The following is a 22863-nucleotide window of genomic DNA, read 5'->3' as shown; positions in this document are numbered from 1 at the left end:
TCTCGGACTCTCCTGTCGCGTTCCTGCAGCGGTGGGTCCCTTCTGGGGCCAGGACCCCTCTCTGGCCCTGAGGTCGGGCGCTCGCCTGGCTCCGGCCAAGCCTCCCCCACTTGTCTGCGGCCCCCTGGGTTGCCGTCACTCCGACTTTCCTTTCAGCCCTTTCATGTTGTTTCCCCACGTTGTGGGCTTCCAGCCCCTCGGGGCAGTAGACAACACTGCTATTTCCTCACTGCTCTCGAAGCCCAAATGAAACTGAACTGTAAAAACAAGCTCTTTCTCTGTATTTCCCCGCCTCAGGGTTCACCAGATGATTTGGTTCAACTAGGAGTTTTTGTTTTTCTGTTTTTGTTTTTGTTTCCAGTGAGGACAAGACCTAACGCTAACCTCTTAAACACCTCTACCCGCAAGTTTGCCTGGGCACACTAGAGTGTTCCTTGGACCCTGTGCTCCAAAGTATTAAGCAAGAATTTTGTTTTTTAAAAAAGAGTGCTTTCCTTAGAAGCTGTAGGTCTTTTGAAAGGTAACAGGCACAGGATCTCTGTGAAACTTATAGATTCTTTGATAACTTTATACATAGGAAACTCATGCTCCATAAACAGCACTTGTATCCCAGGGTTTTCCATAGCTAAAAAATCCAAAGTTAGTTTCCTTCTGTCTCTGGAATGTAGATGATGCTGATTTCCCAGAAGTTTTCAGTTTCTCCTCTTGCCTGGTGCAAGCGAGAGTCAGGCAGCCAGCCTCCAATGGGCTTGGGGATGTGCTGAGAGGCAGAGGGAGCTGGCAGGGCAGACCCAAGGTGACGACCTCAGCTTCTTCACACGCATCCTGGGGGCTGTGTGCAGGGCTGGGACTTGTGGCTGACTGGGCTGGGAGGTCCTGCTTTCTGTCTCCTTCACCTTACCACAGGTGAGGCAGCTGGGCTTCACTGCTCTGGCCATAGAACTGGGAGCATTCATCTGTGCTTTGGATTTCCACAGCCCCAGCTCCCTGGGCTGAGGGAAAACACAATAAAACAAACACTTGTGTTTTGGCAGAAGGATGATGAGGACTAAATAGAGGCTTTGTCTTGGGTGGCTTCACTGGTCAATGTGCCCTTGAGCTGTCTGCAGACTTAGGGGCGAGAGAGACTGGGATGGGCCTTCACACCCAGACTGTGATCACACCCAGAGACTGTGATCCGCCCCCCAAGTCAGGAGTCATTGACCTAAGACATCAGCAGGGCTGTGTCTTATTACACACTCCCAGTGCCTCATCCTGTACCTGGTCAGGTTTGCTGAATGAACAAATGAATGAAAGAATGGGTGAATTAGGCCAGGCGTGATGGCTCACACCTGTAATCCCAGCACTTTGGGAGGCCGAGGTGGGTGGATCACCTGAGGTTCAGGAGTTCGAGACCAGCCTGGCCAACATGGTGAAACCCCATCTCTACTAAAAATACAAAAAATAGCTGGATGTGGTGGCAGGTGCCTGTAATCTCAGCTACTTGGGATGCTGAAGCAGGAGAATTGCTTAAACCTGGGAGGCGGAGGTTGCAGTGAGCTGAGATGGTCCCATTACACTCAGCCTGGGTGTGACAGAATGAGACACTGTCTCAAAAAATAAATGAATGAATAAATAAATAAATAGAAAGAATGGGTGAATTAATGAAAAGGTGCGGTTGGGAAGCAGGCTGCTCCACAGCCACCCACTAGGTCCTCTGAGCTACCAGAGGCATGTGCTGGTCAGATGGCTGGTGGGATTAGGGGGACATCTGTGTCTGGGCTGGGCACCAGTCTGCAGCCAGAATTCAAAATCAGTCTGGGTGGGAAGCCGATTTTGCCGCTGTAAGAAGCACATGGGGGTTGGAACTGTGACCCTGGCCTCATTAGCCCGAGATAACGGGCCAGGCCTGTTAGTAATCATTTAGAAGGAGCTTAAAATGGAATCTGTTTCCTTCCGGTGGTCCCGGCCACTGCGCTCCTCGGGGCTGCAGCTGTGCCTGGGTCGGCCCTCTTGCTGTTGCAGAAAGCTCCCGCGATCAGAGCCCTGGCTCGCCCACGGAAGGAAACCTGTTTCTTCGGGTCCGAAGGTGGCCATGGACTTCGATCTCTGTAGCCCTGGTGTCTGCCGGCTGGCACTCATAGCTGAGGCCTGGCGGAGGAGAGCTGGGGAGCTGGGCCGGGCCTCCCTGCTGCCTCTGCCCATCCTCATTCCGGACGGCCATGCTTTCTTCTCTCTTCTCCACTCTTTCTCTCTGTGTCTTCGTGCATTCTTCTTTCACAAAGTTTTCCTCAGCCCTTGACTTCTGACTGCAGTCATGGAGCTAAGGGAAAAACAGGTGTTTTCTGGAGGACAGCAACAGGTAAAGCTGAAGAAGGAAGGGAGGTAACCAGTAAGTTTACCCACCACGCCCCAGGTGGGCACATAGCCTCAGACTGCGTTACACGTTGCTGTTGGAGAAGGAGGATGGGAAGGTCAGATTTGGGAAGCAGGAAATCAGAGAGGACAGTGGAGAGGTGTCTGCTGCCTCAGTGGCCTCGAATACCTGCCTAGCAGCGAGGGACAGATTCGGAGTGCACACGTGCCAGAGCATTCCCTTCCTTGCTTCTCTTATCTCTACACATTCCTTACCAACATTTAGGGGCACACCCAAATGTGTAGCGTCTTTAGATTGTGGACCGCGTCTGGCTCTGTGCTTCCCTGAAAGCGGCATGTGTCAGAAGCCAGATGCCAGTGCCTGCTGTTGTGAAAATGCAACATGGAGCCCTCAGGGGGCGATCCTGGATGTGGCCACTAGGTGGAGATGTTGTGCCTTGAAATGTCCCTGGTTCGCACACCCGATCCCAAGCGCGACCTGCCTTTGGGATTGGAGTGTGGGGTGCGCCTCGCTGCCTCGCTCTGGCCCCTTGTGTCTTCCCACCCTTCTGTTGTCTGTACTTTGTTTCCTTCACTTATCTGGCTATCATATGAAAAAGCACATTTTCTTTTCTGAATTATTTCTTGAGTGTATTGAATCCATTTCGGGTCCAATTTTCAACTGGACAGTGGAACACAGATTGGTGGGCAGGCCAGGTGGGACCCCCAGGGCTCACAGGGTGTCGGGGGCTGTGTCTCGAGGGGCTGTGATGATTTAGTTTGTGATAAATTCACAGCTGGGCAGAGGGTGGGGCCTCGGGCCACATCTGTTTCACACCCGGGAGCTGTCTTTCCATCTGTCTGTCTGCCAGCTTTCCATCCACAGCCCGTTCACGTAACCAGTCCTCCTTCCAGCCATGCCCACCCTAACCCCTTTTCCATTTCTTTACGCTTCAGAGGAGCCTGCAGGTGCCATCAAGCCTTCGCAAGCCTCAGACCGTACGTTGCTGTCACTTTGGGGAGGACCAAGGGAGCGGGGCCTTGGGGTTTTGGCTGGAGGGATGAGGGTGCTGGAGGTGTGGGGGTGTTGATTTGCCTGAAGTGGGAATGAGATTCCCCCACGGCCCCTGGACTTACCTTTGCTGTCGCCTCCCAGCCTCTGTGGATCACGTGAACCGTTCGAAACGCTTTGAGATCAATTTCCTCCCACCTCCCAAAACCCTTCCTAAGTGGGCCAGGCTTGGGCTGATGCTCAAGTGAGACTGCTCTGTCTGGTAGTAACAGGGGGTTTGGAGTGAGGCAGGCATGGGGGTCTGGAGTGGGGCAGGGGGAGTGTGAGGTGTTTCAGGGCCAGAAGGAGCCCAAGAGGAGTTAAAAACTCTTGGGGTTGACATCCCCAAAGTAAATCATAATTGAGATGATTAACACAAATAAATAGTAATGCTCCTGTGAGCCCTTCTGCCTGGGCCTCCCACCTCTCCTGAAAGCCCGCGCCCTGTCTGTGCCGGGGTCTAGGAGAGGGAAGATGTTGAAGCTCCTTGCTGAGAGGGGAAGTGCGGCTCCAGCCTTCTGGCCCCTCCCCGTCCTGGCCCATTCCTCATCCCTAGGGCCTCGGAAGGGCTAGACGCACGGTGCCTGATCTGAGGTCTGGCTCAAACGCTTCTGTGCTGAGGCCATTTGTTTTGTGCCTGCTCTGACCCATCTCGTGAGGATTGACTGGGTTGTTCCAGAGGGTTTCCGTCTCTGACCCTGCTTTCCATCTTTGGCGTTTTGGAAACGGCTTCTTCCCTATTCCTCTGAAGGGGACATTGTGGCATTTTAGGATCTTCAGAGTAGGCCAGTAAAGCCCCATCTGGGAAACTCAGCTGTGAGCTGGACAATGATGTTAGCGAAAGAGAACCTCCAAAAAAGGACAGAAACGATGTAGAGAGATTTCCCCTCCTCACGAGTGTAATCCTCGAACTCTCCTCTGATGTGCTCTGTTGAAAAATTGTTCTTTGCACACCGTGTGTGTGGGGAGGAGATTCTGGGATGAGGCAAGGCTGTGAGGGCACGAGGCGTGTGCCTGGGGGCTGCCCCATGGAGGAGGAATGTCTAGCTAGCTCCATCCCTGGCCTCCTGGGAGTTGGTCTCTCTGCTCACCAGGCTCCAGGGCCTCTCAGCCCCTCCCCATTGGCCGCAGGGCCTGCCGGGCCTAGAGAAGCATAAGATGGAGAGCAGATGCCGGACTTGGGGGGGGTGGGGCCGGGGAGAGGCACAAGCAGTGGAGGGGCCAGAACCGCAGCTTTGTGTGCTGGCCGACTGCATGAGCTTTGAGGTGACACCATTCTGGGCCCTGCCACCTTGTTGTCCTGTATTTCTTTGCATCTTTGAGCCTCAGTTTCCTCATCTGTAAAATGGCACTAATAAAAATAATAAAACTAGGATTGTATCTCAGCATGCTGGTGAGGAGGAAAGAGACTTAGGGACGGTATGGGAACTATCACCCATGTCGTTGTTCTTTATATGCTGACGGGAGCTGCAGCTGGTGCATGTCGGGGGAACTGAGGGCCCGGGGTGAGCTCAGGCTGGAAGGTGGCTGGGTTGAGCATTGGGAAGCCCCACTGGGCCCACCCCTCTGATTTCTACTTATGTCTCCCAGTGGATGACCACCTGGGCTTCCTCCCCACTTTCGGGCCCTGCTACGTCAACCTTTATGGCAGTCCCAGAGAGTTCACGGGCTTCCCGGACCCCTACGCAGAGCTCAACGTGGGCAAGGTGAGCCGGCTGGAGTCCTGGCAAGGGAAGGATGCCAGATGCCTGGGTCCCTCAGGAGCCCAGGCCTACATGCAGGGTCTTCCAGCCTGGCCTGGGGGCCCACGACCCGGCAGCCACCCCCTCAGGGAACTCTCCTTCTGCCCCTTGACTCTGCCCCTCCCCGAGTGCCAGTCTGATCCTTTCATGTTTCCGGCCCTGAAGCACCCTGGCTCCGCCTCTGTCTTTGTCTGTTGGGCTGGGTTGGTGTCTGGCACTGTCCATCCAGGTGGCTTGTCATATCCCTGAACTCTCTGGCCACGCTTTCCTCATCTGTGGGGGATGAGATTAGCTCAGGGACCACCTGAGGGCCAGAGGGTGCCCCTTTCCTTCCCCTCCTCCCCTCGGACTCCTCTGCTCCTGGTGACCTGACCTCCCTGGCAGGGGGAAGGTGTGGCTTATCGTGGCCGGGTTCTGCTCTCCCTGGAGACCAAGCTGGTGGAGCACAGCGAGCAGAAGGTGGAGGACCTTCCTGTGGATGACATCCTTCGGGTGGAGGTGAGGGGCGTGGCTCTGGGTGAGAGCTGGGAGTCGGGGCGGGGAAGGGTTGGCCACGCCAGAACTGACCTTGAGGTGTCATGGCAGAGAGGGGACTCAGCTGTGTCTGCATGTATTGTGCCTTTACCTCTCTGGGCCTCAGCTCTCAGCTGTAATGTAGGAGCAAATCACACCTGCCCTACCTCCCTGGAGGGACGATCAGAGGCTCAGAGAAGATAAATGAAAATATTTTGAAAGTCTAGGGCTTGATGCAAAATAGATGTGATTTTATCATAATAATGTAAGGATAGCTATTAATCAAATAGGCACTGACCGTGTACCAGGCACTGTGCTGTGGACACTCCTGACGTTATTGACTCCTCCCAGCGCCATGAGGTGGCTGCTGTTATTATTATTATCCCCATTTCACAGATGAAGAAACAGGCTCAGATATATCAGAGCAATATATGGTAGAGCTGGCCTTTGTGTCCAGGAGGCAGCGGTGCGGAGTCTGTCTGGTGCTTTAAGCTCTTATGGTGGTCAGATGGCTCTGGTTTGAATCTTGGCTCTAGCACTTACCAGTTGCATCAATTTCCCTATCTGGAAAGTGGGGTTAATAATTACACTTAAAAGATGGTTGTGAGAATTAAGGAAATTAATACACCTATACAGTAAGCACTTACTAAGTGCTGGCTGTCGCTACTATTTACATTCTCCTGACACCCAACTGTCTGAGCCCTCTTCTCTCAATAATAGGATTGAGTTCCTGCCCTGTCCCTACCCTGTGCCCAGTGCCTGGAGGGGACAATGAGACCCTTTCATCCCAGGCACATGACAGTGGCAGTCCATGTACACTGCAGAGCTGGCTGCTAGGGGGCGACCCTGAGTGGCGTGGGGCAGGAGCTCTGGGCAGATGCTTGGTGGCTTAGAGCTTTCAGCCACTCTGAATGGTAGACAAGGTCAGGGTTGCCCCTAGGGGCTATGGGAGAACCCCATTCCGCTGACGTGGTTGTGCCATTGCTGCTGGTTTGGATTAGGGGGCAGCTTGACCTCGGAGGAGCGTGTCTTATTAGGGAAATGTGGGCAGACACACACAGACCTGGAGAGAGCTTGTTCAGTTAGCAGTGAAATCCGGATGCTGTTTCTTTCTTGGGCTACTTGCCACCCGGCAGTCTACCCAGGAGCTATCGGGTGCCGGTTATGGCCAGGGCCTGCCAGACACATGTCCCTTCCCCAGCCCGGGTGCCTTTCTTTGCTCTCCTGTGACCCTCTGGCCGGCTCTCTGCCCTCAGAAGTACCTTCGGAGGCGCAAGTACTCCCTGTTTGCTGCCTTCTACTCGGCCACCATGCTGCAGGATGTGGATGACGCCGTCCAGTTCGAGGTCAGCATCGGGAACTACGGGAACAAGTTCGACACGACCTGCCTGCCGCTGGCCTCCACCACTCAGTACAGCCGCGCGGTGTTTGACGGTGAGGCAGCGTTCCTGGCTGGGACCCCGATGACAGGATGATAGGGCAGTGGGCTGCAGCTCTGTGGAAGGCTGCCAGAGGCTACTCAAAGGCCCGGGCCCTAACGAACCTGATCCAGGCCTCTCCTTGCTCTCCTCCAGGCAAGGGGCCTGGCCACTGGTGCCCATAGATGCGGCTCCTGGGACCAGCTGTGGTCAGCATTGACCTGACCCAGCCTGATCATTTCAAGGAGTCTGCCGGTCTTGGCTTGGACACTTTAGGGAGTGTGGCCTTGGGTTTCCCAGGGCAGTTCTAACAGCTCCTCAGTTTTGACGTGCCCAGGAGCCCTAATGAGGGCTGCAGCTGTCTGCTCAACTCACAAAGGGAGCTCAGGCCCCGTTTTCAGACAATGGGGAACATGGGTCATACCATGTGTGTCCGACGGGGTTCTTAGATGGGAAGGGTGAGCAGGGGCCTATTTCTCTCCCACCTGTGGTCCCCTTCCCAGCTCTGCCAGTCCTAGCTCTGGAATGCCCAGGAGGCCGGCACTCCCAGCATCCCATCCCACCCACCCTCCAATCCTGGCACAGCACTCAGGCCCATCTCTCCATTCCAGGGTGCCACTACTACTACCTACCCTGGGGTAACGTGAAGCCTGTGGTGGTACTGTCATCCTACTGGGAGGACATCAGCCATAGAATCGAGACTCAGAACCAGCTGCTTGGGATCGCTGACCGGCTGGTGAGCGAAAACTTGCCCCAAACCTGCACATGCCTGTGCATGCCCCTGCTACCCCCGCCTCGTGGGGGTGTCTCAGACCCGCCACCCGCGGTGCACACACTGACACATGGCTGTGCCTAATGACCTTTGTGGGCTGGTGACCTCGGTGTCCTGACCATGCCAGGCTTGCAGTCCCGTCCTGCACGCTTGGAAGAGAAGGGAGAGGATGCGAGCAACCTGAGGCCTCCAGTGTGCTGTGGGACACAGAGCAAGGGAGCGGGGGGAAAGCCTGTGCATCCCGGCAGGGCACCACCTGGCTCTCGCTCGCTCACTCACTCATCACAGGGCTTTGGACTCTTTTTTTTTTTTTTTTTTTTTTTTTTTGAGACAGAGTGTCGCTCTTGTTACCCAGGCTGGAGTGCAATGGCACGATCTCGGCTCACCGCAACCTCCGCCTCCTGGGTTCAGGCAATTCTCCTGCCTCAGCCTCCTGAGTAGCTGGGACTACAGGCATGCGCCACCATGCCCAGCTAATTTTTTGTATTTTTAGTAGAGACGGGGTTTCACCACGTTGACCAGGATGGTCTCGATCTCTCGACCTCGTGATCCACCCGCCTCGGCCTCCCAAAGTGCTGGGATTACAGGCTTGAGCCACCGCGCCCGGCCGCCTTTGGACTCTTAATGCATGCAAGTGCTTGTTCTAGAAACTTCTAGCCAGAAGCTAGAGGCTAGAGATGAACAAGGAGCTGGCCCTGTCTTCAGGAAGTCAGTTTATTAGAAAAAGGCATAGGTTCACTTGTGCTTCTCCTATAGGGCTTTCCAAACTTAGGTACAGGTGACAGGGAGATGTGGGGGCTCAGAGCAGGGAAGGGGGCCAAGGACTATCAGGAAGGCATCATAGGCCAGGGAGGGGGCTGCGTCCAGTGCAGGGAGATGGGGGTGGGAACCCAGCTAGCCCAGCATTGCAGGGGCCTGGGGAAGAGTGACCAGGCCCTGGGAAGGAGATGGCCTCGGGAGGCGGGGGAGATTGCAGGACTTGGGCTACAAGGCCTTGGTGGCTGATTGGATTTGGGGCTGAGGAAGGGCTATAAGCAGAAACTCGGGTAGCTGTGGAATTGGGAAGCTGGGGAGAAGAACAGAGCGTATGAGGTCAGGTGCTGTTTCAGAGGTGAGGAGGCGCCTTCTGGGGAGCTCCCTGCAGATGTGGTTGCTGTAAGTCCTGGTGCTTGGCCAGAATGGAGGAGAATCACAGGTGGGCAGAGGCATAGAGGCCAAGGGAGGTGAGGGGCTGGGCAGGAAGCTGATGGTCCTGGCAGTGGCTCTAGGGGCTTCTGTGGCGTGGATGGGGGCAGTTGGTGGGAAAGTGGAGGAGACAGGTGGAAGCCACACTGCGGGAGCATGCTCAGACCAGCAGGTGGAGGGAAGCGGGGCTGCAGAGGCCTGGGCATGTCTGTGGGCAGGGAGGTGAGCATGGCTTGAAGGAAGGGTGGACGGAGAAGGAAAGGAGGCCATGGCAGCCCCACCTGCCCTGAGACTGGCCGCTCTAGGGAAGAGAGGAGACCAGTGAACGCCGAGCTGGGAGAACGTGGAGCTGATGCCATACCAGGTCCAGACTCTGCCTTCTGGGCCTATCACTGTCTCACAGCAAGACTCCAGACTCCAGGAGGGCAGGGGCTGTGTCCTTTCCAGTTCTGTGAGACTGGCAGTCCAAGTCCTGAGCACATGTCCTTGCTCAGAAAGGCTGGAGGGTGGGGAGGGGTGTGTGGGGGCTGAGGGACAGTCCTTGGCATCACAGCTCATGGCTGGGGCCCCACGGAGAGGGCTGGAGAGGAGCTCAGTCAGGGCCTATTTCCCTGGGAGGTGGCCCAGGGAGTGACCAGGCCAGGGAGTTTGAGGAAGGAGCTTCCTGTGATTAGACGGGGCGGGACAGCTCCTGGAGGAGGGCGCTCTTGGTCTGAGCCTCCTCATGTGATAAAATCTGGAAAGGAGAGAAGGTTCCAGGTGGGGAACCAGAGCAGGCTTGGGGAGGGCCACTCACCTGTGGGAAGCCAGGCCTTGGAAAGAACTTGATGGAATCTGGCTCCTCCCTGCCTCCCTTGACGGGAGCCATCAAGTTCTTTCCAAGTCTGCCGAGAGCCCCTGAGCTCCTCGGGACATGCGAGGCTGGAGTTCCAGGCTTGGGAATTTGAATGCGTTTGGGTGAGGGGAGCCCTGGGAGGTTCTTGAGCCAGGATAGACCCTGGTTTGTTGTGCCTGGACTCTGCCTTCTTTGCTCTAACTGTTCACTCCTTTTTGGTCCAGGGACTGGGTAGCAGTGACAGGGGGTAGGGGTTGGGTCCAGCGTATACCCTCTGCCCGTGGTGACGCTCCTGACTCTTGCCCACCTGTTCCATAGGAAGCTGGCCTGGAGCAGGTCCACCTGGCCCTGAAGGCGCAGCGCTCTACGGAGGATGTGGACTCACTAGTGGCTCAGCTGATGGATGAGCTCATCGCAGACTGCAGGTAGGGGGGACCTGGCGCCCCGGCACCCTCCTCTCCTGGTTCAACTGGGCATGTTTCTCTGGGAGTGCTCATGTGTGGCGGTGAGCAGTGGCACGTCTCCCAGCCACGCTTGGCCAGCAGTCCAGCCCGTGCGGAGTCCAAAGGTGGTAGAGCCAGCACGGGAGTTGAAAAGGTGACATTGAGAGCAGGTCATAAATCTCCCTGCAGCAGTGGCAGCTGCGCCGGGCAGCCAGCTCACCTGAATGGGGAGCATTGTGTCTCTGATCCCCGACCTCTTATTTCCCTGATGGAATCTCCAGGAGGAGCTGGCTGGGGGTGGGGTGACTGCGCCCCTCATTCCCTCAAGGCCGAGTCGGGGATCATGGTTTCTGTTTAGCCTTCTATTGACATGGCTGATTGTCGACTTCAGGAAAAGAGGGGCCCGGGCGTGGAGGCCCAGCAGAGGGCTTCATCTCACCATCTCCTCTGCTGCCCTGTGGTTTTGGGGAGCTACCCATGGGTTTTGACCCTTGGTTTTCTCAACGTCAACCCGGCATGAAGGATAACTACTTTATAATATCTTCTAAACAAAGTGTCCGGCCCTTGGGAAGTGTTTAATAGATGGTAGCTATAATTATTGCTCAGAAGAAGAAATGCCAGACTTGGCTACTGGTCTCTTTATTTGACTTTGCAACTTTGGGAAGCTTCTCCTTGCTGGACTTTAGTTTTCTCACCTGTTAAATGGACTTAAATAGTTGCCCCTCTGAGCTCCATGGGGTTAACATATGCAATGTGTGAATATATGCAAATGTATTCTATGCCCCCTCTACGCCTCATCACCCCTCCCTCAGCCTGGTGTGGACCCCTACTGAACGCATCTGAGAAATTAATAACCATGGCCACAGATGCAGCACACCTTCCGTCCTTCGTGGCTCAGTTAGGAAGTATATCGTTATCAAAATGTGACCCCAGAGAAATGCCCCTGGCCCAGTGGTGGAATTCCAGACAGGTCATTCACCCATCCCTCCAACCTTCCTGAAGCCCGGCTCAGCGCTAGACACCCAGAGCATACGGACAAAGGTGCAACTTCAGCCCTCCAGGGATGGATAGATGCAAAAGTGGGCAGAGGAGGGGACGTGTGTGGGGAAGCTAGAGGCGTGCACTGCAGGAGCTCCAACAGGTGCATCTCATACCCACAGATTGAATTCAGGGAAGCTTCCTGGAGAAGGGGATGCCTGAGGTGGACTTTGAGGGAGGAGCAGGAGTTAGCCTGGGGTGACAGCCCAGGCAAAGGCTCAGCAGCCTGAAATGCCTGCTGCCTCCTGGGTGGGGAAGGTGGCAGGAGAGGCTGACGCCCAATTGGATGGCCCCGAGGGGCTCTGTTACAGGAGAGCTCAGCCCTGGGAGCAAGGCCAAGGGCAAGGTGATCCCAGGGTCTAGATGCTGCAGTGGGAGGAATGGACTGGTGGTGGCGGTGAGTGGCAGGTGCTGGGGGACCAGGCGAGGGGAGACTGGACAGATGGCAGGTGAGTTGTGACAATGGTGCAACTAAGGCTGTGAGGGAAGCAGCGGTCACAGGGGCTATTTAGGAGGGATTATGATGACAGCAGCCTTCTGTGCCAGGCACTGTCCTAAGAATTTTACATGTATTAACCAACCATGAAATGTTATGAGGTAGAAACTAGGCTGGGTGTGGAGTCTCATGGCTAAACTCCCAGCACTTTGGGAGACTGAGGTGGGCAGATCACTTGAGGTCAGGAGTTCAAGACCAGCCTGGCCCCGTCTCTACTAAAAACACAAAAATTAGCCATGCATGGTGGTGGGTGCCTGTAATCCCAGTTACTTGGGAGACTGAGGCAAGAGAATAGCTTGAACCTGGGAGGTGGAGTTTGCAGTGATCTGAGATTGCACTCCTACACTCCAGCCTGGGTGATAGAGCAAGACACTGTCTCAAAAAAAAACAACAACAAAAAAACAAACCCTTGTTTTATTGTTGAGAAACTGAGGCACAGAGAGGTTGATTAACTTGCCCAGATTCACACAGCTAGCCAGTGGCAGAACCCCCTTGCTGTGCTGCTCTGTAATGGAGAGAACTTGATGATGGGGTAGATGTGGGGCCACAGGAAGGTTCAGAATGATCCTCTGGTCCTGGCCAGGGTGGCTGGGTGGGCATGGGGACCATGCTCTGAGGGGGTCAGTAGGAGGAGGGGCAGGTTGAGGGGAGGTGAGGCGTTCAGGACAGGCCGTGTTGAGGCTTCTGTGAGGAAGGTGGCCTGTGGTCTGGGGGTGGGAGGACAGAGTGGGGCTGGAGGGGCACACAGGCATGGTCAGCCTGGGGCAGCTGCAGCCACTGGGTGAGCTTTCCAGGGCATACCCGAGCCGCCAGGCCCCACCTGCTGGGTGACTCATGGTGTCAGTTGACATCACCTTGGGTGAGGGGGCCAGGGCTCTGGGTTCTACCTGTGGCCCTGCACATGACCCCCGTGTTGTGTGGAACTTGGCAGGTCTGAGGGCCCTGGGACATCTGAGACCCGTGGGCCCTGAGTCCTTGGCTGCCCTCAGTGACCTCTGCAGGATTCTGCTCTTGGAGGATCTGCCTAAAAACACTTCTGGCCCCTTTGAGTCACTCTCCTGGGGTTGGAAGAGCGGCTGGGCCTCCCAGCGGAGATGCTGGTTCCAGCTCAGGAGCTTGGGAGGGGAGCTGGGTTCCCGTCCTCGTGGGAATGCACAGTGGCTCTCTAGGGGAGGAATTCCAGGCAGCAGGAGCAATTCGCTCAGCTCCACCTGAGACCACTGAGTGACCCAATGCCTCAGCAAGAGGGCTCCCTCCACCTCCCACTCCAATGCTGACCACCATCACAGCCTACATGCAGAGTAGCCAGGCACGGGGACCCTAAGAAAACTCCACAGCTGACCCCAGCAGCCCTCCCCTTCTCCAGCCAGCCTGGCCCGCTTCTCTATCATCCGTGCTCCTGATCCCACTTCGGTGCTTTTCCTGGCTCATCTCCTGGGATCCTCCCCCTTCCCCAGGGCCGGGGGTGTCCACGCTGCTCCTCCAGCCCAGCCCTCTCCTCTGATCTCTAGACCCAGGGACCCAACTTGCTGGACGTGTCCATGTGGATGTACTGCCAGCACATCCGTACTACATCCGTGCTGCGTGTGGGGCTGCACATGTTGCAGACAGGTTTCATCACCTCCCCGAACTGTGCTTTTCCTGCGTCCCCAGAATCCATGCTGGAAACCTGAGCCAGCTCTGACTGCCCCTCCCCTTCTTTTCTCTGCCCCAGCCCTGGTGGCTGTTCCTCACCCACGTCCTTCCTCCTTCCTTCCTCTCTCGCGTCTCCTTTAGTATCCCCATCATCTTCAAGCTGTGTCATGGCCTCCACGTCAGTCCTGCAGTAACTGCCGCTGCATTCAGGAAAAGCCCCTGCTCTCATCCTGGTGGACAGGCCCTACCACCTGGCTCACCAAGCCCCAGCACTTCTGAAGCTCTGTGCTAGTTTGTTCCGCCCTCAGCACCCCCACCCCCAATGGGCTCCCCCTTGCCTCTGTGTCTTTGGACTTGTGCACATGCTGCTCCATCAGCCAGGACACCCTTCCCATTCTTTTGGGCCTTACTAACTCCTGCTGGCCCTGCCAGGTGCATCTCAAGGCCACTTCCTCCAGGAAGGACTCCTGACTCCGAGGCTGCTCCGGCGGGGATCTGTTTGCCTCTGTGTTCTGGGGACTCCCTGAGAGCAGGGCCAGATCTCATCTCTGGATGCAGCATCCAGCACAGGCCCAGGGGAGAGCTGTTGTGAGTTGAATTTCCCAAGGCCAGTTCGTCTTTCAGTGTGGACACGGTCCCGGGTACAGTACCCACTCGCTCCCGCAGAGGCAGGCAGGGACCGTGGGAGCAGCGCAGCCCACCCTACTCTCAGCCTGCTGAGCCCTGCGCTGGGCCTACCTGCAATTTCCAAGTTAGCCGGCGTTGGCGGGGCCCCTGGCCTTGCTTAGGCTGGGTGGAGCGCCATCAGCCTCCTCTTCCCGGTCTCCCCTTCTTTCCGTACCCCCTGCCTTGGGCTTTCCTGAGGAGGGAAAGAGCCGAGACAGCACGGAGACAGCTTGTTAGTGGCACTCACAGGTCCTAAAAGTTTCTTGGGGAGTCTTGGCTGGGCTGTGGCCTCCATGAAAATCTCCCTTTGGTGGTCTGTACTGCAGCCCCTCCCAGCTCCCGACCCAGGCTGGGCGCATAAATCACCCTGGTTGGCTTGGCTCTCCCTATCCCTCTCCAGACCCGCCTGCCCCCGCCCTCAGGCCCACTCAAGCCTGGTTCCCAGGCAGGCTCCAGCCCAGGGCTCCGGCCCAGGCCCCCACCTCCCCCCTCTACCCACGGAGCATGCCCCTCCACCACTGAGGAGCGGCTGCCGGGCTCCCGGCCTGGGGCAGCCCATCCGCGGCACCCTCGGGGCAGTAAATATTATATTACTACGGGGTGTGCAGTACGTGACCTGAGACAGGCCCCGGGGCTTAAGTTTCCCGAGATGGAGTTGCGTACTGCTCCCCCCACCCTAAAAATTCAATTAAAAAAAATAACAGGAAAAATGTAGTGCGCCGAGGGCCTGCCAGAGTGGTGTATCTGGCGGCGGCGGTGCCGCTGCGCTCCGGCGGTAATTGGTTCTGCATAGCTCGGGGAAATTGGCAGAAAAATAAATCAGCCGGGAGCCGGGAGTCAGACGCTGCGGGGAGGGGAGGTGGGGGGGGCTGCAAGTGGTGGGAGCAGACCTGGTGGAGCGGGCTTGACTAATGTCCTGTTTGGGATCAAGGGGGTGGGGTGGGGGCAGGGTAGCCCCCCATACCCTCAATCGGGGAAAATTTGAGAGAGGTCCCACTTGGTTAGGGAGTGCACAAACCCCCACCCCTCGTCCCCGCTCCATTTCTGCCTGGTCCTTGTGTGGGTACCAATCCCCAGGCTTGGAACAGCGAGGAGGAGCCCATGAAGGACTTGTAGGGAGCCTCTGTGGGTCGAGGGAGGACAGAGTTCCTTGCCTCCGAACAACATTGAGCCTAAACCTGACCTCCTACCTTTCGGGGCTCAGGGCTGTGTTTCTGGCATTGCATGTATCCCCCGCCTCCTCTCCAAAGGCTTCCCAAAGCAGAGAGTTCTGAGAAGGTTGTTGTAACCTGCCGCCCAACCTCAGGTGGACACATCTGAGTTGCTGGCCTCCCCGCAGTGCCTGCAGTGACTCTTCCGGGGTTCATAAATTTTCTCCTTGAAGAATGTGGACACATTCTTCACAGCACAGGATGGGCTTGTTTCAGTGCAGGGCACTCAGCACTCGAACCTCTGCTCTAGGAGGATCCAGCGGACAGGAAAGGGACCCTCTGGGTCCTCCGAGAGCTTGTAGTCAGTGGGGCAGAGGGGAACACACATGCAAAGGAACCCACTGGACTAGAGGTGACAGATGCCAGACTGGCAGCCCTAGAATCAAGGGCTGGGGGCTGCAGATCAGGAGGCATGTAGGCTGACGTGAGTGGGGAAGGCTTCCTGGAGGAGGTGAGGGTGGAGCACGTCACACGGAGATAGATGGCTGTGTGTGTGGATTGGGCTGGAGAAGGCACCCAGCAGGCAGGCAGCAGGGTGGGGCGGGGGCGGAGGTGTCTGCTGTGAGAACCCAGCGCTGGACCTGGGGGAGCCCTGGGCTCATCAGGCACATTCCATCTGTCTGCCCCTCACAGCCAGCCTCTGGGTGATATCCGTGAGACACCCTCTGCCACCCACCTGGACCAGTACCTGTATCAGCTGCGCACCCGTCACTTGAGCCAAATTGCTGAGGCTGCCCTGGCCCTGAAGCTCGGCCACAATGAGTTCCCTGGGGCTCTGGAGCAGGCGGAGGACTGGCTCCTGCGTCTCCGTGCCCTCGCAGAGGAGGTAATTAAGTCTGCTAGTGCCTTTCTTCTTCTGTTCTCCTGCTGCCTGGAACCTCCGAACTGACAAGGACAGGGGAATATCTGGATTATTACCCACCCTGGTTCCATTGCTGGGTGACCTTGGACAGGTGACTTAACTTCTTTGAACTTTAATGGACCAATTTGCAGAAGGAAGAGAGAGAGGGTGCAATGGGATATTGGGTGTGGTGGGGCCTGGCACACAGTAGGTAGTCAAATGCCCTCTGCTTGCCAAAGTATGTCAGAGAGAGCTGGGACCAGAATCCAAGGTGCCTGGTTCTAGGTTCAGTGCCAGGGCCTGCTTCTCCAGGTTCCCAGCTCCCTCCTGCCAGCCAGTGCCCGCCTGCACCTGGCCAACAACCAGCCCTGTCTGGGCCCTGTTCTCCTGGGTGCCTCTGAGTTCCAAGCCCAAGGAGGCTGCATTTTCTGTAACTCTGAGCTTTGATGTCGATATAGAATCGGCTCTGGTTTGTCTTCGGGGAACTCTTTTGTCTTTGGGGGACTCTTTCCCCACCTGCAGACCCTCCCCCTGAGGTCTGTGAGGCCAGATGTATCCACCCTGTTCCCTGGCAAACAGGCAGGTCAGGGATTTTTTGGGAATGAGAGGGTTTGCTCACCAATGGTGGGCAGATACAGCTGCTACCTGCTCTGACCAGAGCCATGTGGGACTCTCGGGGAGGAGGCAGGGACTCTCCCCAGGAGTGTGAGAAGCAGGGCCTGGAGATGGACCACTGGAGGAAGCGGTGGAAGGGGAGAGGGAGGCTGCTCAGGAAGGGATGTGGGTCCCTGGAGTCAGCAGAGCCTATAGGCACAGGTCAGTTCCCTGGTGGACACTGTCACTCAGTTGTGGACCAACCGCTCATGGTGGCAGCAGACCAACCGCTCAGGGTGGTCACGGGCTGTCCTTTGTAATCTGGGCCCAGACTGACCCCTGAACACTAAGCACCCATTGTGATATGGCCAGGGTTAAGGGGTCAAGGTGGAACAGTCCTGTCACTGCGAGGGCCGGTGGAGGGGCCCTCCTCAAACTTGCCCGTGCCTCAGAATCCCCTGGGGGGGCTTGTGAAAAACAGATTAGGAGTTCCTGCCCACCCCCGGAAGTGGGGTGGAGCCTGAAAATATGCATTTCGAACAAGTTTCCAAAAGCTGCTGCTGCTGCTCTGCATGCCACACTGAGAACCCCTGGTGTAGCGGTTAGGAACACATATTTGGAGTCAGAAGACCTATGCTAGCTCCTAAGCTCTCGAAGCTGGAATTTCCTCACCTGTCCTCCTGGGGTTGCTGTTGGGATTCAGTGGAGTGATGCATGGGCACACTTCGCCAGCGCTGCACGAGCATTGTCTCAGCAGAAGCCCTGGGTAGCACACTTTGCTCACCATCCTTGGAAGCCAATCCCTTACCCAGTCAGCCTGCTCTCCAGAGTGTGCAGCTGGGGCAGTTGTCAATCATGCTGGAGGCCCCGAGGGGCTTAGGGGCCTCGAAGTTTGGTTCTGGACTAGTCACCATTTTCCGAGTCCAGTGTCTTCAGGCCACGGGAGTTCCAGCTGTTAGGGGTGGAGGCTGTGTCATCTGGGAAGGGCATACCTTCTGTGGATCTGCTCCCACTCTCAGGGCTGAGGAAGGTGGTGGCATCCCAGGTGTAACGTTCTCTCCCAGGTCAAATCTAGTTCTCTGATATTTGACCCCTGGGAATGTCTACCTGGTAGCAAGGACCTAAGAATGTAAGCTCTGAGGTCCTGGCAGGAGCATCTCTTTCCAGAAGGATGTACTCAGCTCGGTAATCTTGGCAGGCTTCTCATGGGAGCCGGGGACAGCTCTGTCCTCTGAGGGCTCACCGTTTCTCAAGCCAGACACCAGCCAGCCCTGGGAGGTCTGGGGGAAGGCCAGGGTGGGCAGCATGTGGGATAGAAGCTGGGGAGGAGAGGCCTCTGCGGTCTCTGAGTCAGAGGTCAGCTCTCAGTGTGGCTGTGGGGCATGGGCCTGAGGCGTCCGCCTCCCCACCCTGACCTCCATCCTCTCTTCAGCCCCAGAACAGCCTGCCAGACATCGTCATCTGGATGCTACAGGGAGACAAGCGTGTGGCGTACCAGCGGGTGCCTGCCCACCAGGTTCTCTTCTCCCGGCGGGGTGCCAGCTACTGTGGCAAGAATTGTGGGAAGCTGCAAACCATCTTTCTGAAAGTGAGTTTTCTTTCTTCCCAAGTCATGAGCATCTTCTTCCCAACACCAGGCCTTTCTCCCACCTCTTCTGTTTCCCTCCTGTTCTCTGCCTCAGTTCTCAGGGTATGGTCTGAGAAGCAGAGGAGGTCTCTGGGTCAAACAACTTTCCTCTTCCTTGGTCCCTCACAAAGTCCCCAGGCCCCTGCACCTAGTCTAGAAAGTGAGTAGGTTGGAGCTGGAATCGATGGCGCCGGGAGTGAATGAGGTGGAGTCTGTGGCCCAGGCCATCTGGGAGGGCTGATCCCTGGGGCTGCGTTTGTCCTTCCAGGCAGGTCCGTTATAGGAAGGCCTCAGTCCCCAGCTCCCAGACACTATAGGCCTTGCATGACCTGGCTTTCATACCAGTGCCCTGGACTGGAGCTGGAGCCTGAGGGTCAGGTCCTCCCTGCTGGGAAGGCTGGTACCTGGGGCTTGGGACAGGTGTACCATAACCTGGACCCACTGGGGAGCTGGGAGCATGTCATTCTGTCCCTTAGTCTCACCAGCCCTCACCTCTCCTGCCCTTTCTCCTCTTCCAACACCCATCCCTGCTCCCTCTTCCTCCTTTCCAGGGAGGTCACCAGCACTGGGGGTGGGCGACAGGGAGGTGAGCAGGTGCTTGGGGAGAGCCCGTCTGTGTGCCTCTCTAGACTCATGTGCAGACATAGAGCCAAGGCTGCTCTGGCCATGGAGTGGCCTGGCGTGCAGGACCCAGTGCGGGAGGTCCCTCCCTGCACGATGGCCGTCCCGGCCCAAGGGAGGGTCCTCCTTGAAGGGCTGTCAGCAATGCTGCCCCTGCTTGGGGAGGAGTGGCCCTGAGAAGCAGGCCTGCTCCTTACCTCTTATTATTATTAGTTTTTGAGATGGAGTCTTGCTCTGTCGCCCAGGCTGGAGCATAGTGGCGCAATCTTGGTTCACCGCAACCTCTGACTACCTGGTTCAAGTGACTCTTCTGCCTCAGCCTCTCGAGTAGCTGGGATCACAGGCATTTGCCACCCTGTCCGGCTAAGTTTTTTTTTTTTTTTTTTGTATTTTTAGGAGAGACGGGGGTTTCACCATGTTGGCCAGGCTGGTCTTGAACTGCTGACCTCAGGTGATCCACCTGCCTTGCCCTCCCAAAGTGCTGGGCCCTCCTTACCTCTTTTTATTTTCCCCAAATAGTTCTGCTAGCATTCAGGGCCCCTATGGCCTAAGCCACCTGGCCTTCATCCAGCCTAGTCCACCTCCCCAAAGCCCCTCAGCCCTCGACCTTCCCCTTCCCCACATGTCTCCTCCCTCTTCCCCTTACCAGGAAGTTGTCATTGACTTTAGCCTTGAGCCCTGGAGCAGAGCCCTCTGAGTGATGGCGACCCATTCATATGTTGGCCGGTCGTCCCCTGGGAGGTGTGGAGAGGACTGGTTTCAGTAGCACAGAGGATGCCAGGGCTCGTTGGAGCTCAGTGTGGCCTCGGGCACGTTGCTTAATCTCTCTGAATTGCCTGCTGTCTTCTCAGCTGTAAAATGAGGTGGGGGCTGCCCACGTTACAGGTTTTGAGGGTTGAGTTAGGTATCGCAGGCGATGGTTCTTGCTGGAACTAAGTGATCAGTGGATGTCAGTTTCTCCCCCAACCTCTCCCCCTTTCCTTTTGGGGAGCTCCCCTGCTCTATGCATGTCATGGCTGGAGGCCAACTCACGGCCAGGGATGGTAGATGTCTGCACACAGGGTGTGTGTGTGTGTGTGTGTGTGTGTGTGTGTGTGTGTGTGTGTGTTGGGCACCACCTGCTCATGTGCCACCTGGGGCACGTTCCCCATTAGATCCTAACCTCTTGTGCTTGTCAGAGCCTAACCTCTGCGAATCTACCTCCTAAGCCAGTTCTTCGCCTGGTAGGGCAGAAAGGAAAGGAAGTCAAGGAGTGGCCCCATCTGAGTGCGGTTGACCGGGGAAGGCTGTCTGTGAGAGGGGTGGGGGCGGGGGTGATGTGGGGGTTCTGCCGAAGTGTGCTTGGTGGACTCGCTGGGAAGGGATGAGCTCCAGTTTCTGACCTCTTGGCCATGTAGCCTCAGGGAAATGCAAACTGAAATTTTCCCTGATTTCAAGCAAAAGAAAAAAAAAAGATGCAGAATTGTTTCTCGAAGTCTTCCCCACTGAGTTTATGAGCCCCGCCAGTAGCTCCTGAGCAAGCTCTACAAAAATGTTGGCAGTGAGCAGAGACCGAGAAAACATTGGTGTTTCTTAACTTAAACCAAAGTTGGAAAAAATGAGCACCAGCAGAGAGAGAGGAGCCCCAAACTAGACATTTCTTTATTTGCTGTTGCTATTTTGGGTCCGGCAGGCTGGCCCTGTCTGGGGGAGGACAGGGAAGAGAGCCGGGGGTGGATGGGGGAAGTGGGGGTCAGGCATTCCTCCCATCTCCCTGGGGCTAGTGGTTTGGAGGGGAAAGGCAGCTAACCACCCCGGGGAGAGGACGCCCGAGCGAACAGCCACGGAGAGGTTTCCCGGGGCCGGACACGTGGACTCAGGGGCTCCTCCAGGCTTCGCTGAAGATGAACCAAAAGAAGGGGGGCTGAGGCCGGGCGCGGTGGCTCACGCCTGTAATCCCAGCACTTTGGGAGGCCGAGGTGGGCGGATCACGAGGTCAAGAGATCGAGACCATCCTGGCCAACGTGGTGAAACCCTGTCTCTACTAAAAATACAAAAAATAGCTGGGCATGGTGGCGTGTGCCTGTGGTCCCAGCTACTTGGGAGGCTGAGGTGGAAGAATCACTTGAACCCAGGAGGTGGAGGTTGCAGTGAGCCGAGATTGTGCCACTGCACTCCAGCCTGGTGACAGAGCAAGACTTCGTCTCAAAAAAAAAAAAAAAAGAAGGGGGGCTGCGTCTGTGGGAGGGAAGGATGAGGTGGCCTCTGCCTTGGCATGTCCTCTGCCACTTCTTGAGCCTCCTACCTGCTGTGGGCTCTCCTTCCAGGGATCCCGGCCTCCCTTACCAGCTCGGGCCCCCTTACCTCAGCCTCCCTTTCCTCTTCTGAACCCATCCAAACTTTTCTCACTCGGCTCCCGCCCCGAAGGACATACTGCTCTGAGCTGATGACGCCGGGCCTGGGTACTGAATATGTTGCCTCCTCTAGGGGACAATGTGAATTTGAAGAGCAGGAGCTTCTGCTTCTCAGGCCGTGTCTGACCTTTGGTTTCAATCAAATGGTGAAGTAATTGTGGAGAATAATTTTTGCTCCATGTTGGGTCGCTGTGGTTATTCCATTTGGCAGAGCTTCTGAAAGTTTCAGGATAAAAAGCAGTTGAAGACCAGTGAATAGTGGTTGACATGCTGATAATCACTTGAAAGGGTAGGGATATTAGATGTTACACTAACCAAAAAAAACAAAGTACTACACATGAAGGGGGAGGCTTTAATTTCTTCTTCTTCCAGATCTGTATCGTCGTACCTCCTTTAGAGACAAGTTCTAGAACTGTGCTGTCCAATAGGGTAGTCACAGCTGGCTATTTAAATTTACATTAATTAAAAGTTAATGAAATGAAAAATTTATCTTCCCAGTCATACTGGCCACATTTCAAGTGCTCAGTAGCTACGTGGGGCTAGTGACTACCATATTGGATGGCAAAGATATAAACCATTTTCATCATAGCAGAAAGTTCCACTGGCAAGCGCCTTTCCAGAAGAAAATGGAAATGAGGATGTGGTGGGAGAAGGAGAGAGGAGAGGTGCTCAGCTACACATGGCCCCTCTCTGCAGAGCAGAGTGCTCCTAGGAGGGAATGATGTAGCCTTTGCCTTTGATGGGAAGGAAACTTGGCGCAGGGTGGGTGGTGGAGTGAGCATATCTTAATGGTCCACTCCCCTTCCATGCAATTCTGGAAAGGCTCCCACAGGGGACACTCCCAATGGGGGTGTCAGGCTGGTCTATGCAGGCCTGGAGGACTCTGCCTCCCCCGCCTCTCTTGGGGACATCCGGATCCTGAAGGGGACTGGGGGTTTCTGTCTTTCTCTGGTACCCAGTATCCGATGGAGAAGGTGCCTGGGGCCCGGATGCCAGTGCAGATACGGGTCAAGCTGTGGTTTGGGCTCTCTGTGGATGAGAAGGAGTTCAACCAGTTTGCTGAGGGGAAGCTGTCTGTCTTTGCTGAAACCGTGAGTGCCTGCCAGCGCCCACCTCTGCCTCCTACTCCCAGGAGCTGCCTTGGCCCCCTGCTCATGTCTCATTCTTTCTGGCCCTCCAGTATGAGAACCAGACCAAGTTGGCCCTGGTCGGCAACTGGGGCACAACGGGCCTCACCTACCCCAAGTTTTCTGACGTCACGGGCAAGATCAAGCTACCCAAGGATAGCTTCCGCCCCTCGGCTGGCTGGACCTGGGCTGGAGATTGGTTCGTGTGTCCGGAGAAGACGTGAGTCGTGGGCAGGGAGGGTTGGGGAGGGGCAGGCCAGGCTGCCCACCAGGGACTGCACCTTCCTTTTGGAGGCAGGCTGCGGCTCTGCTGATCCCTCT

General features: G+C 56.3%; 1 protein-coding gene across 22 annotated transcripts in view; it reads left to right on the top strand.

Annotated features, from left to right (window-relative positions):
• DYSF (dysferlin) overlaps positions 1 to 22863 on the top strand; it is a 231458-nt gene that overhangs the window by 91978 nt on the left and 116617 nt on the right. For 13 of the 22 annotated variants that reach the window (XM_003922620.4, XM_003922622.4, XM_003922621.4 and 10 more), the window contains 10 exons: positions 3292 to 3333; positions 4976 to 5091; positions 5512 to 5625; positions 6897 to 7074; positions 7670 to 7794; positions 10169 to 10275; positions 15973 to 16165; positions 18207 to 18362; positions 22375 to 22506; positions 22596 to 22762. In XM_003922620.4, the coding sequence (XP_003922669.3) occupies positions 3292 to 3333; positions 4976 to 5091; positions 5512 to 5625; positions 6897 to 7074; positions 7670 to 7794; positions 10169 to 10275; positions 15973 to 16165; positions 18207 to 18362; positions 22375 to 22506; positions 22596 to 22762 (1330 nt within the window). The remainder of the gene's footprint in view (positions 1 to 3291; positions 3334 to 4975; positions 5092 to 5511; positions 5626 to 6896; positions 7075 to 7669; positions 7795 to 10168; positions 10276 to 15972; positions 16166 to 18206; positions 18363 to 22374; positions 22507 to 22595; positions 22763 to 22863) is intronic. The other 9 variants (XM_003922617.4, XM_003922619.4, XM_003922616.4 and 6 more) reach the window with 1 other exon arrangement.

Source organism: Saimiri boliviensis, chromosome 1 (genome assembly GCF_048565385.1).
Source record: "Saimiri boliviensis isolate mSaiBol1 chromosome 1, mSaiBol1.pri, whole genome shotgun sequence".
Classification (NCBI taxonomy): domain Eukaryota; kingdom Metazoa; phylum Chordata; class Mammalia; order Primates; family Cebidae; genus Saimiri; species Saimiri boliviensis.
The sequence above is the reverse complement of the archived record's forward strand: the minus strand, read 5'-3'. Positions and strand labels throughout refer to the sequence as shown.